The sequence below is a fragment of the Phaseolus vulgaris genome, chromosome 9, assembly GCF_000499845.2.
Source record: "Phaseolus vulgaris cultivar G19833 chromosome 9, P. vulgaris v2.0, whole genome shotgun sequence".
Classification (NCBI taxonomy): domain Eukaryota; kingdom Viridiplantae; phylum Streptophyta; class Magnoliopsida; order Fabales; family Fabaceae; genus Phaseolus; species Phaseolus vulgaris.
In genome coordinates, this window is record NC_023751.2 from 19,068,308 (window position 1) to 19,082,239 (window position 13,932).

Sequence of the window (13,932 nt, forward strand, 5' to 3'; positions counted from 1 at the left end):
AATTCAAACTAAGTCAAATGAATTTCCTTTGACTCTCACCAACTGAATAACTTCATCTATATTATTTCATTATATTAGTAGAGCCAAGATCATCTCATTCACAATATACTCACAAATCAATACACCCTAATAATACATCTCAACATGGTATCTCCTTTCTTGAAAATACTATGTCTTGATCACACTTTCACCTCACTACATACGTCATTTAACACATTAACACACCATTCAATCACATTATATTTTAAACTTTCTAAACAATTCAAATATATCTCGAAATTCACCTAAACAAATAACTAAGTTCCTTTAATCATATTTTTAAATAAAATTTATAATTTTCTCTTAAAAATAATAAGCAACAATAAACTAGGCTTTCAAAAGCAAAAATAAAATTTTTAAGTTTTTTTTAATGGCTTAAGCGAAAATTTGCTCGCTTGAACGAGACCTTGCTTGAGCAAGATTGAACTCGAGAGCACCCAAAATTTCATCCTAGGCCTCGCCTGAGCAAGATTTCTTCTCGTTTGGGCGAAAACGGACCTAAGAGCACCCTATTTTTCAGTCTCGCTTATGTGAGATATGCAGAAAAATTCAAAATTTGACTCAAAGAGAAAAACAAAAATGAACTTACTCTATCATATATTCTGATTGCACAGTCTTGTAGTCTTCACTCTCATGAGAAGTGTTATTGAGATGACGAATTTTTAAAATGAGATCTGAATAACTAAATTTTTTATTTATAACTTATTTATTTATTTTAATAATAAAATATTCAAGTGTCATTTAAAATATCTCTACTCTAAGATTATTTTCTAAATTCTTACCATTTTCAACTAAGATAAAAATTCACAATTAAAAAATTAATCTAGTTACATACTTGCAATCATATAATTTATTTATTAGTGGTATTCAATAATAATAGTAACTTTTTAATTTCAAATTTCGCATAAATTTGGGATAACTTATTAGTTTAGTTTAGTTGGGTTGCAGAATATATTGCAGTGATAAAAATAAATATTGTAGAGAAGTAATGCTTTAACTAATATTTGCATTTATTTTGAAAAAAATAAATAAGGAAAAAAAGGAAGCAGTATAAGCAGTTCTGAAATTCCAAACCAGATTACACTTAGGTCTCTCCGCCTGAGTACAGTGACCATAGCAGTACTCTCACAATTCTCTTATGCATTTATTCCTTGCTCTTTCTTCCCTTCGTTACTTTGATTCCAATGCAACCTCATTCCCACACTCTCTCCCCAGCAATCCCAAACTGAAACCAGAAACTATTCGATCCTCCCAATTCTGATTGCACCAAACGCCATTCTCGTCTCACTGTTCCCTCCGATCGCCGCTACAGAACAATACCACATTGCTTCCAATTGAATTCACCTATCTGGATCGAGAATAATGAACGCATATATTTTCGGTATCGTCGTTCCTCTTCTCGTCCTCCTCTACCGCAACCGCAGTTCCGTCAAGCGCCGCGGCCTCCCCGCCGACGTAGGCGGTGAGCGCGGCCTCACGCTGCGGAACCGCCACTTCAGTTCGCCGCTCAGTTCTGCCTGGGAGGGCGTCACGACGCTGGCGGAGCTCTTCGAGCGCGCATGCAGGGAGCATCATGCGCGCGCGCTACTCGGTACGCGCGTGCTGATCGCGCGTGAGATAGATACCTCTCCCGATGGTAGAACCTTCGAGAAGCTTCACCTCGGGGACTACCAGTGGCTTACTTACGAGAGAGTCTTCGAATCCGTCACGAGTTTCGCTTCCGGTTTGGCGTCGCTCGGTCATCGCAGGGAAGAGCGCGTGGCTATATTCGCTGAAACCAGAGAACGTTGGTTTATTGCACTGCAGGTGTTCGCTTTTCTGATTTGGACGAGTTTTCCTTCAATATTTGTGTTTCTCATGGTTTTGTTTCTTATGCAGGGTTGCTTCAGGAGGAATGTGACAGTTGTGACCATATATTCGTCGTTGGGAGAGGAAGCTTTGTGTCACTCGTTGAATGAGGTTTGTTCTCTGTTTATGTTAATCGTTACAGACCGCGAAGTGTTACTGCTATATACTTTATTTATTCTAGACTCAGTGTTACTGTTATATATGTTCCTATGGTTATGTTGCATTTGCTGTGCAGTGTTAACGTGATCCATTGGTTTAGTATTATGAGGAGGAATCGAATCTTTGTAGCATTCGTTTGTATAGCGATATGAACTTTTTTTGACGGTAAGAGAAGGAACTGTAAAATTTCTAAACCTGGAATAAGATATCGTCCTCCTATGATGAAAAAACCCACTAGCAGTGACCTGGTTCTAAGTAAATTCCTACTAGGTTGTAAATTCTATTGGCAACTGTTAAGGTGGCATTGTGTAAACGACTGGCACAATTCCCGTGAAAGACAGTATTAATAATGAATTTTCAGATTTTAGCGGGGGGAGGGGGTTGTTGAGACAGGGGGTATTGAGAGAACATTCATATTCTTTAGAGGAATGATATATTGACAGTGTTACTAATTGATGATATAAAAAAAATATTTTTGATCATTTCATAAAAAAAAATTAAAATTTTAAGCAAAGAAAGAGGGTTGTATATTCAAACAAGATTGTGAATGTATATTTTTTTTTTATTGTTTACTGTATTAAGTAATAAAATAACAATGGAAATATATACACACTTAAAATGTAATCTTAGGTGGACAACTAGACTTATCTTCGAGGAGGTTACAGAAAGGAGGGGTAGGAATCGTGGGATGGGAGCTCCATGCTAGATGGTTAAACTCGATATTTATGATAAATTATTTAAAACTAAAAGAATCGGAACAGAAAACCTTATTCTTTTAGGTAAACTAAGGTATTAAATATTTTCCCTTTTCTCATGATGAAGTTCTTCATTTTATTCTTACCCTCAATTTCCTTCTTTTCGTTTCTACTGCTCAACATACAATTCTGGTATTCAAAGTTTATGTAATGGTTAAGAATTAAACCTTTTCATTATATATAAGATTCTTCACAGTATTTTTATATAATTTTTGGATCTTGTCCATGCTTTGAAACGGTTTACTAAAATTGATTTGCTTTTTAGTTCGTGTGCTTGTTCTGTTTTCTAATCTAACATGCAAAATCTATGCCAGACAGATGTCACAACAGTGATTTGCGGGCGCAAAGAATTGACATCACTAGTACATATCAGTGGTCAACTTGATTCTGTGAAACGTGTTATATGCATGGACGATGATATTCCATCTGATTTGTCTGCTCAGAATGGCTGGAAAATCACTTCCTTTGCTGATGTTGAGAGGCTTGGTAGAGAAAATCCTGTTGAGGCTGATTTACCCCTTTCTGCAGATGTTGCAGTTATAATGTACACAAGTGGAAGTACAGGATTGCCCAAGGTTAAAAGAATCTTTGAGATATTTAGTTAAATGTCAACAATTGTATCATTTCACTGGATTGACTTTCCTAAATAGTAATCTAGGCTCTAGATGGGACCTTTTTCTACTTATTTTTTTAATTATTTTTCTTTTACTTCCTCTCTTTTCTGCTTTTTTATTTCTTGAAATATTTTTATTTTCACAGGGTGTAATGATGACACATGGGAATGTCTTGGCAACAGTCTCTTCTGTAATGACTATAGTTCCTAAACTTGGGCCAAAGGATGTCTATCTTGCATACTTACCGATGGCTCATATCCTTGAATTAGTAGCTGAGGTATGGATTTTCAGTTCAAAGTACATTTTGATTGTGTTTTATTTTTCTTATCTTTCATGTTTTGACAATCTCAAGTACTTGTTTTAGAATTTGATTGCAGCTGTCGGAGGATGTATAGGATATGGAAGTCCTTTGACTTTAACTGATACATCAAACAAAATAAAAAAAGGGAAAATGGGGGATGCCACTGCATTGATGCCAACTGTGATGGCAGCTGTACCGGCAATTCTTGATCGTGTACGCGAAGGAGTGCTCAAGAAGGTATTCGATTTGTGATGCAATTGAAGAATATACTCCTCCATATCAATATTATGCATTGGTGTATTAGTGAGTTTGTTAAATAAACCTTTTACTTTGCGTAGTAAGGCTAAACCCTGATCGTGCAGGTAAATGCAAAAGGAGGATTGTCAAAGAAATTGTTTAATTTAGCCTTTGCACGAAGGTTGCATGCACTTAATGGTAGCTGGTTTGGTGCTTGGGGCTTGGAAAAAGCTCTATGGAACCTTCTTGTGTTCAAGAAGGTTCAAGCAATTTTGGGTGGTCGCATTCGGTTTATACTCTGTGGTGGTGCTCCACTTTCGGGTGACACCCAAAGATTCATCAACATTTGTCTTGGGTTAGTAACATTGCAATGTTATTTTTTTTGTAAATAAAACAATATCATTACAGACGAAATGGTGTGAAACATGATAGTAGAGGGTAAGATATTCTCTTAAAGAAACCCAAAAGAGGAGCCAACACTGCAGAGGTTCTGAGTAAACAAGAAATTCACGGCTTAATAGTTGATGTAAACAACAAGTATGACTTTGTGCATTTTGCCTATTTTTCATGGAAAATTCAAATTCTACAGATTAGCCTTCTAAAATATATTTTTTTAGCAAATAATTAAATGAACATTTTAGGATAAAAAACCATCAAAATAGACTTACTTTTCATTCCTATATCCCAAAAGATAGTTCTACCATTTAGGTATAAAGATTTCAAAAGAACTAACATAATTCCCTCCCTATTACACAATATTTATAACTATTGTAGAAGAATACATCAAGCCATACCCATATGCATACAACTGGAAAACCTCACACCTTAAATTAGAATATGCAATAAACCCATAAAATTGGGTTCAATCTTGACTAGCCAATGAAAACCACTACTACCGTGTGCACCTTTGCTTAATTACAAACATCCTCTGCTCAATAATACACCTAGTTAAGATCTCTTCCTTGCATGCTTGCAAATCTACATTGTTTTAATGTTTTACTGTAGAGTTATAGATTTCCAGCATCAGCAAGCCTTTTGGCTCCATGAACCAGCATTCATCAGCCCCCTTTGATATTTGCCTTCTAAAATATATGCTTTAAAATTGTATAGCTTTATCATGCACTCTTTTTTTTTTTGCTTTACAAATTTCCAGTGCCGTCTTTTCCTATCAAACTGATATTTGGTAGTCATTTTCAGTGCTCCAATAGGTCAAGGATATGGTCTCACTGAGACTTGTGCTGGTGGGACATTCTCTGATTTCGACGATACGTCTGTGGGCCGTGTTGGGCCACCTATTCCTTGCTCGTATATTAAAGTAGGAGTTGATCAGATGTAATCCAACTCCATACAATTTAACCTCAAGGAATATTTACAAACATAAACGCTACTTTTTTTTTCTCAGCTAATTGACTGGCCCGAAGGTGGATATTCAACTAATGACTTGCCCATGCCCCGTGGTGAAATTGTGATAGGCGGTCCAAATGTCACTCTTGGTTACTTCAAAAATGAAGAAAAATCAAGAGAATCCTACAAGGTAATGCTATATATGTTCTCTTTCTTTTTTCTTGTTGGGGGATCACTTACGATTCTTCACCATTGTCATGTCAGTGATATTTCTTGTTAGACAAAACCATTCCCAAATCTTCACCTAACAGCCTGAACATTTAGGAGATTTGGTCCTTTACATAATATCAAAGCCTATAAGCCTTTACATAATATCACTGCCTCCATTCTTCAAAATAAAGGTCAGATTTAGGCCCAAGTACATGGCTTGTGTACTATCCATGCTTAAGCCTTCAGTGCTGTGAGGAACAATTAACGAAACTTCATATAACTGTTAAGCTTTTAGAAGACTAGTCCTTGACAATTTTGCTTAGTCATGTTTAGAGTTGTGGTTTACTGTCAACCCTCATCTCATATCTATCTACTCTATTGTTAAAAGGTTGATGAAAGAGGAGTGAGGTGGTTCTACACTGGTGACATTGGGAGATTTCATAAAGATGGTTGCATTGAGATCATTGATCGGAAAAAGGACATAGTTAAACTACAGCATGGAGAATACGTGTCCTTGGGAAAGGTATGAATGTTAGTCTGTCTACTGCTTCCAATATTTAATGACTAATTTATTCAATACAGGTGGAGGCAGCTCTTTCTACCAGTCCCTACGTTGACAATATCATGTTGCATGCCGATCCTTTTCATAGCTACTGTGTGGCACTTGTGGCAGTTTCTCATCCGGCATTGGAGCAATGGGCTTCACAGCAAGGAATTGCTTATTCTGATCATTCAGAACTGTGCAGGAAAGAAGAATCTGTGAAGGAGGTACATGCATCCCTTGTAAAGGTATGCCTTTTTTATCGAAGTTCTTTTACAACTTAGTAGGAATATTTTAGTGCCTCCAATGTAACACAAATAATGAAGTATGCTTCTTGTGATTGTGTTGGTTTTTTCTTCTTCTTTGGGGGCATTGAGAAAGGAGTATCCATATAATGATGTATTGATTTAGTAATATAATTAGTTAACAACTAGTTATTTAATTATTTGTCAAAAGAATATTGACTAAATCAAATATTGCTATTATATAATATTACTATAAGTAGATTGTTAATTGATTATATATTAAAAAGAATTGTTAAACCGTCATTTATCTTAAAAAAAGGGATCTCCAGGTAATTTAACTGAGTACAACAAATATCATATTCATTGGCTTTACTGCTGCTAATGCTGTATTATTCCACTTTCTTACTATCATAAACCATTTACAGGAAGCAAAGAAGGCTCGTTTGGAAAAGTTTGAGATTCCTGCAAAAATTAATTTGCTTTCTGACCCATGGACTCCTGAAACTGGCCTAGTCACTGCAGCTCTTAAGATCAAGAGAGAGATAATTAGAAAGACTTTTCAAGAGGAACTCTCAAAACTATATGCCTCCGTCTAGACCAAAACTAGATCTGGTTACTAGTCCCAATAAAACAAACCACTTTTAATTCCTTTTTAGATTTTGTAGGAGGACTTTATATTTTTTATTTATTTAATCATATGTCCATTTTAAATTATATTTATCATGCACAGCGAGGTTTATAAAGAAGGCCAACAAGTTGAGTAGTTTGAATTTGGGGAATGATGAAATTTATCAAACCATGTATTTTATTAAAAAAATTATCATAAATTTATCTGCTAATTAAGAATTTAAAATCTGCATTGTTTGCCAATAGACGCCCTTGTTCCTGAATTCTGGACAAAACCAGAGTTGTCCCTGCCCTTTGTGTGGCTAGCCGGCTACCTGAATTCTCCCAAGGGTACAGATCATCGCAAATCTGAAAATTGTATACCCTACACACATGATTAACCAGTTGAGTAAATATGGCTATCTCTGCATCACAAGTGGTTAACTACGACGGAGAGTTTATTATTATTAGACATTTTCATAATCTTATTATATTATTAACTATATATTCATAATTGAATATAGTCATGTTTATTTATTTTGAATCGAGACAAAGCTAATAATTATTAGATATTTCAATAATCATATGACTATTGATAAACCCAGTCATGATTGTGTTGTGAGATACACCTAAACGTACTTACACATTGACGTGGAAAATTACAAGTATACAGTTGTGGTTGACAAATCAATGTCCATAATCGCTTTCACATATTTGGGATATTCACAATCATAATTAATAAATTCAATTACTCAATTATTAAGAATCATTTTTCTTTAAAGGTAAATTATTCTACCGCAGTTAGGTTCTTTTATGATATATGAAAACCTCTTAATTGAATTAATTTTTACTTCTCTGGCAGGTATGTTTAATTACATTCATTAAACTTTGTAATAATTCACAAGTGCTTTTCATAAAATCTGAAATCATTTCCGTATTTTGAATATTACATTTACATTCCTCTAGCTTCACAATAACGGGTTCACAGTTAATTCTTTTTCCTAAATATCTAAGATGTAAACATGTTTTTGTAGATTAAGTTATGACCTTAATATTGTCGTGGAAAAAACGTTAGAACATCTGTCACATGGCCTTTACGTCATAAGTAGGCAACAATTTACATTACCTTCAATCCTTTCTTCAGGAAAGAACAAACATAGAGACTATAGATAGTTTCGTTCTAAGGATTGCGATGGTGCTTATTTTCTCAAGATGTAATCTAAGATAGATGGGAATTCCTCATATTACCATCTTCGAAGGAGAGTATTAGATCTTAGTCATTTCATCACTTACAATTAGCTTAGTTGACCTCGGTAACTAGAAGTTGTTTGCTTGGTTTTGTAGAGTCATGTTAATATGAAAACAGTTCTATGAATAGTTCCATAATTAATGTAGATATCGCTTCTGATTTCCACATAAATTCTATTCTACTAAGTTAATGAGATCTTCCATTTAAACTTTGTACATTTACGGAAAATGCATGGCTTGAATTTGTAAAATTAAGAATCCCCTTAGTAGTTAATAAACTATTGTAATTTATAGCTGAAGTTGATGGTTTGCTGAGCTTAAAGAAGGATACGCCCCTCTTATCTAGAACTTTTTATGCACAGAAATAATTTTTTATTAAAATGCATAGTTCTACACTTAAAAGGTGCGAAAAATGGAGCAAATGTTAATTTTCTTTAATAAAAGTCTCATGTTATTTTTTTCCCGATGCAATGTCAAAATAAAAAATTGCTTTTCAATAATGTTAATTAATAATATTTTAATTTTAACTTAAGGGGCCTGGTCCAAATTACAACAAATACTAAACTTATTGAGAAGAACCTAAATTTGATCGATTCTTGCAAAAACACATCTTTACAAGGATGAAAAATTAATTGTGACTGAATTCCGAAATAAAAATTAGACTCATAATTGTCCGGAAGAATCAGAGGTTGATATTGAAATATTAAAAGAAAGTAGGAATTTTTATTAATTTATTTGTATCAAATAATACTATAAAATAAATATTCAAGAATTGAGGGGAAAATAGGAAAATAATAAAGTTTTTTTTCTTATTGTATTAAGTGAAATTAGGTCATAAGTATTTTCTGTGTATAAATTCAAATTATGTCCGGTCATTTAAGAAGTCTAAAAGATAATTTAGTACTACGTAAATTTAAGTTATATTTGGTCAATGTGTTTAAATAATAAACTATATAAAAATTCAAGTTATGTTTAAAAGTCTAAACAATGATTTAGGAATGTAGAAATTTCAGTTATGTTTGATTAATTCAGAAGTTCAAACAGAGTGAAAACTTTGTGTTTGCTCAATTGAGTAATCTAAGTAGTAATTTAATTAAAAAAATCATAGTTATGTTTGGTAAATTGAAAAGTGTAGTGATTTGAAAAATGTAACAATTAAAAATCTTTGATAATATGATAAGTTAAAAAAGTAACTTAGAAATATGAAAATTCAAATTATGTACGTTTTTGTCAACTGAGAAGTCTAAGTTGGTGACTTCGTACGTAGTATAAAAATTTAAGTTATGTTTAATCAATTAAGATATACAAGAGTTTTACATTTATGCAATATGATTTATGTTTAATTCATTATTTTTTTTAAAGGGAGTGTAAATATTTGTAGGGAGGTCTTTAAAGTCTTTTATCTTAATCTTGGAGATTTTGTAGCATAAAACATTTTTGTCAAAAAAATGAGATCAAGACTATTATGTATATTAAGTCGACTCCTAATTGATTATATTCTTGTTAAGAGTGTGTTATGAGAGCTTATATGATTTTAATTCATATATTCCTAAACTAATTCTTTTAACATTTTTTAAACAATCAAACATTTATACATATTATTGTCAATTTTATATTTCACAAGTAACAAATCATACCCTACAAAAAAAATTATTAAATAAAAATAAAATTTAAGTCAAAAAATAATTAGTTATTATATTGATTAAATTAGAAGTTATTTTAGATACTTAAAAATTATTGGTGTCTAAAGTAGTTTTTATTATCAATAAAATTTTATAAAATAGTTTCTAAATTGATATCTAAATTAGATACCAAGATTTTAGCTACTAATATTTTAGATTCTAAATTAGTCTCTAAAAGATTAATAGAGACTAATATAAAATATAAAAATAGTTAGTTGTTAAAACCTTGATAGCTAATGGTTAAATACCAATTTAGAAACTATTTTATAAAATTTTATTAATAACAAAAATTACTTTAGATACCAATAATTTTTTTTAGCTTATAAAATGGTCTCTAATTTAGTCAAATAGTAACTAATTATTTTGGTCTCTAAAGTTAGTTTTTAGTTAATGATTTTCTTATAGTAATATAAAATTTGAATCTTGCTTCATTTAGTATAATTGAAAAGTTAAATTATTCAAATTATTTATATTTAAAATTATGATCAACTAGCTCATGAATGTAACAATGTTGCTTAATACATAATTTCTTCATTTATTATCTAAAATTGAATAAACCAATCCTTTAATCAAGTTTGAAGGATAATTTTTTTATCAGCAAAATAATGAATTAATGTGAGATATTTTAGGGATATCACAACCCGGTTACAAATATATGTCTTGGTAAGTCATAAGGATTTACCATGTCATACGAGTAGACTAGGTTCCTAACGCATGTGTCTTGCGGTGTGAAAAAAAAAATGTTTGGTAAGTCATAAGAATTTACCTATCATACGAGTGGATTATGTTCCTATTATGTAACTTTGTTGTGCTGACAACTTAGTGAATGTAGCAGGACATATGCAGATATACAAGTTTAATTCAACGCATGTGTCTTGCAATGTGAACAAAAATTATGTCTAATAAATCACCATGATTTACCTTGTCATATGCGTGAACAATTTTTGAATTATGTAACTTTGTTATGGTGACAATTTAGTTAATGTAGCATGAGAAATGTAGATATCTAGGTTTAATTCAACACATTTTTTTTCGGAAGTAAAATTAAGTATTTTTTATATTGGTGTATGTGATTTATGACATGAGAGGTGATTAGTTGTGCAAAGAGTTAAACACTTGATTTTTGATATATGCTTAGTAAATTTATGGGATGTGTATCATTAAGAATGCATGGATTAGATTTGAATGACTTACATAAATTATATAATTTGAAGCATATGATTTTATATATGTGAGATTTTAAAACACTAACTTACCTTTTTTGTGCTTACATGTTTTTGTTTTTTTAAATTGTGATGATTATCTATTATACAAAGTAAAAGGGAATTTTTAACAAAGATAGAGTTAAAAATATGTATATATTATAATTCATTATAAGATAAAAATTCTTTTGTGTAAAAAACTTTAAAATATAATGTCAATATTATCTAAATAGTTATCTATTTTATTATAATTGGTATTAATCTAAGGGTTAGTACGATGCTATAGTTTGTAACTTTGCTCAATAGAATTGATGAATCTATTGTATATAAAACCAAGTTTTGTTCATGTAATTTAAAAAAAAAATTAATGGTAATTATTTTTAAAATAATGGTAAAGTATATACTATGTTTTAAAACATACAACTGTGTATATATTTATTGTTTTATCATACAAATAAAAGCAGGAAATAAAATTGAAATAAATTATAATAATAAATTAATTTTAAGAAAAGTAAAGGTTTATAACTTATAAATTATTATAATTATAACTTTTATTTTGGTACAAATAAACAACTTTTTTAGAACATATATTTATGTATTTCTTTATGAATATAATGTAGTTGGTATTCTTAATTGTTATTTGACATGAATATAAGGTCAGCCATAAAAACATAGTTTTCTAATACAACTTAGTTTTCCCATCTGAAGGTAAAAAAATATATTAGAATTTTATAAAAAAAACATAGTAGTAACAATAATTGATTTATGGAGAATATTTTGTTGATGAGATGGGGGCATAGGAGCAGTAGACCCGTGAAAGCTCCAAAACCCAAAATTGAAGTAGCAGTCGCAAATGTTGACCTTATTCACCAACCTCTGTATTTCTTTTTTAACATATCTTTCAACACTTGGTCTTCATTTGGACGGTGTGTGCGCTTCAACTCTTTAAAGATTTTTTTTTTTTACACCCTCTCTCAATTAACACAGGCTTGACATCGCAGACATAGCATTGGGTGAGGATGAGACAATGAGGTTTTTTTAAAATTTTGTGAGAGTGATGTGCCAGTTTTGTAAGAGTGTAAGAGTTTAGCGTTTGAGTGCGGTGCGAAAGCGGAAATGGGAAGGTAGAACGAAAAAGAAAAAAAAAGCAGCGATCTCGTCAGAGGAAGGGAGAAAGAAGTAGCGAAAATCACATATATTACACCGGTTAGATGACTTAAATGGTGTAATATGGGTCATATATTACATCGGTTAGATGACTTAACCGATGTAATATGGGCCATATATTACAGTCATCCCACCAGAACTGGTTACCCAACCACAAGTTTTGACACACACAAAACTGGTCACCCATGTGCTTGTTTGTAAGTGGTTACTTTTGTGACGTTTATAACCACCCACTTTTCATGAAAAAAAATTCAAAAAGTTTTTGAATATGGGTTATATATTACACCGGTTGGATGGTTTAACTCGTGTAATATGGGTCATATATTATACCGGTTAGATGATTTAACCGATGTAATATGTTATGAGTAAAAAAAATAATATATTACATTAGTTATTAGAACAAACCGATGTAATATATTCTTTTTATCCTATTTTAAAATTCACACTTCAGGGCTCATTCACATTACTACTCTATTTTAAATTTATCACGTCATTGGCACATCTACTGTCTTGTAAAAAACGTGTGTTAATATATCTAGACTCCTCTTTAAAATCATATTATTCTATTCATTTTATGAGTATAACATAACCAAAATTTCTCTCTCTTCAACCTCACTCTTTTATCTCCTCCTTCTCAAAGAGATCAATTCTAAAATTTACCCACTTTTAAGTCCTAAGCAAAAAGTAAATAAAATTATAGTTTAAATACTTTTTTATAATAATATAAAATAAGTGTGCTTTTTATTTAGTTTTGTAATTTTTTATTTTTAGTCTTTTTAAAACTAAAAATCTTTATTTTTTAATCTTATGTAATGCATGTTAAGTGCTCTTTATTTCTTCAATAAAAAATTGTGTAATCATTCTATACGGTGTTTGCTTTGGAATTACAATAGATGTATGAGGTAGGATAATGTTGTTTTATTGAACATGAGAGAAAAAACACTCTTAATTCATAGTAATTTTTTAATTAGTAACTCTTAATTTATAGTGTGAATGGTTGAAGATTTTGTATTAACTAATATTCTTACCTTAATTTCGTTGACATGAAATAGTTAGATTATTATTGTATTTGAGGTATTATTAATATTATTATTATTATTATTATTTTGGACTAATAATATTTTCAATGTGAAGTATCAACCCATTTTATCAATAACTGTTTTTTTTTATTTCAAAAATTACTTGAGCATCTTTAATGAATTCTCCTAATCACGTTCTTTTATTCGTAAGACTTAAACCTTACATCTTATTTAAGAATTTTGAACCAAGTTTTAGTCCGTCCTTGTTGGTAATATGCAATTATTATGTTTTCTTAGATTTAATCAAAATTTTATAATATTTCAAGATATGTTATTAAGTGCTGTGGACACGTGATTCTAATATTTTACTAGATTTACCTGATTTTTAATCAAATATGAACTAATGTTATTGCACTTAAGTGTCGTGAGGTTAATTTGAAATAGCAATTTTATCAAAATAAAAATAGTATTTAACTATTACAGAGAAATTGTAATTCAAGTTTAGTATGGGAGAACAAAAATCTAATAGAAGATAGTGGTTTATTACATTATAAATGTTTTTTTTAATGTCCCATCTTCTTCGTTATGTGTACTCTTCGATTTTTTTTTGTCAGTTTTTAACAGTTCTCGACGTTTGATCTTTGCTAAGAGTTAAGAGTACGGGTATCTATAAAAAGTTTTTTTTATGATTAAGTCAGATTGATATTTTTGTAGT

General features: G+C 31.0%; 1 protein-coding gene across 1 annotated transcript; it reads left to right on the forward strand.

Moving 5' to 3' along the window:
* Positions 1-1,065: 1,065 nt before the first annotated feature.
* Positions 1,066-7,065, forward strand: LOC137822643 (long chain acyl-CoA synthetase 9, chloroplastic-like). The gene is made up of 11 exons (XM_068627585.1): positions 1,066-1,845; positions 1,918-1,998; positions 3,116-3,376; positions 3,561-3,692; positions 3,780-3,953; positions 4,079-4,308; positions 5,151-5,268; positions 5,356-5,487; positions 5,896-6,030; positions 6,090-6,296; positions 6,719-7,065. Exons 1-11 carry the CDS (start codon positions 1,402-1,404, stop codon positions 6,887-6,889), a joined length of 2,085 nt encoding a protein of 694 aa, XP_068483686.1. The 5' UTR covers positions 1,066-1,401; the 3' UTR covers positions 6,890-7,065.
* The last annotated feature ends 6,867 nt before the right edge of the window (positions 7,066-13,932 follow it).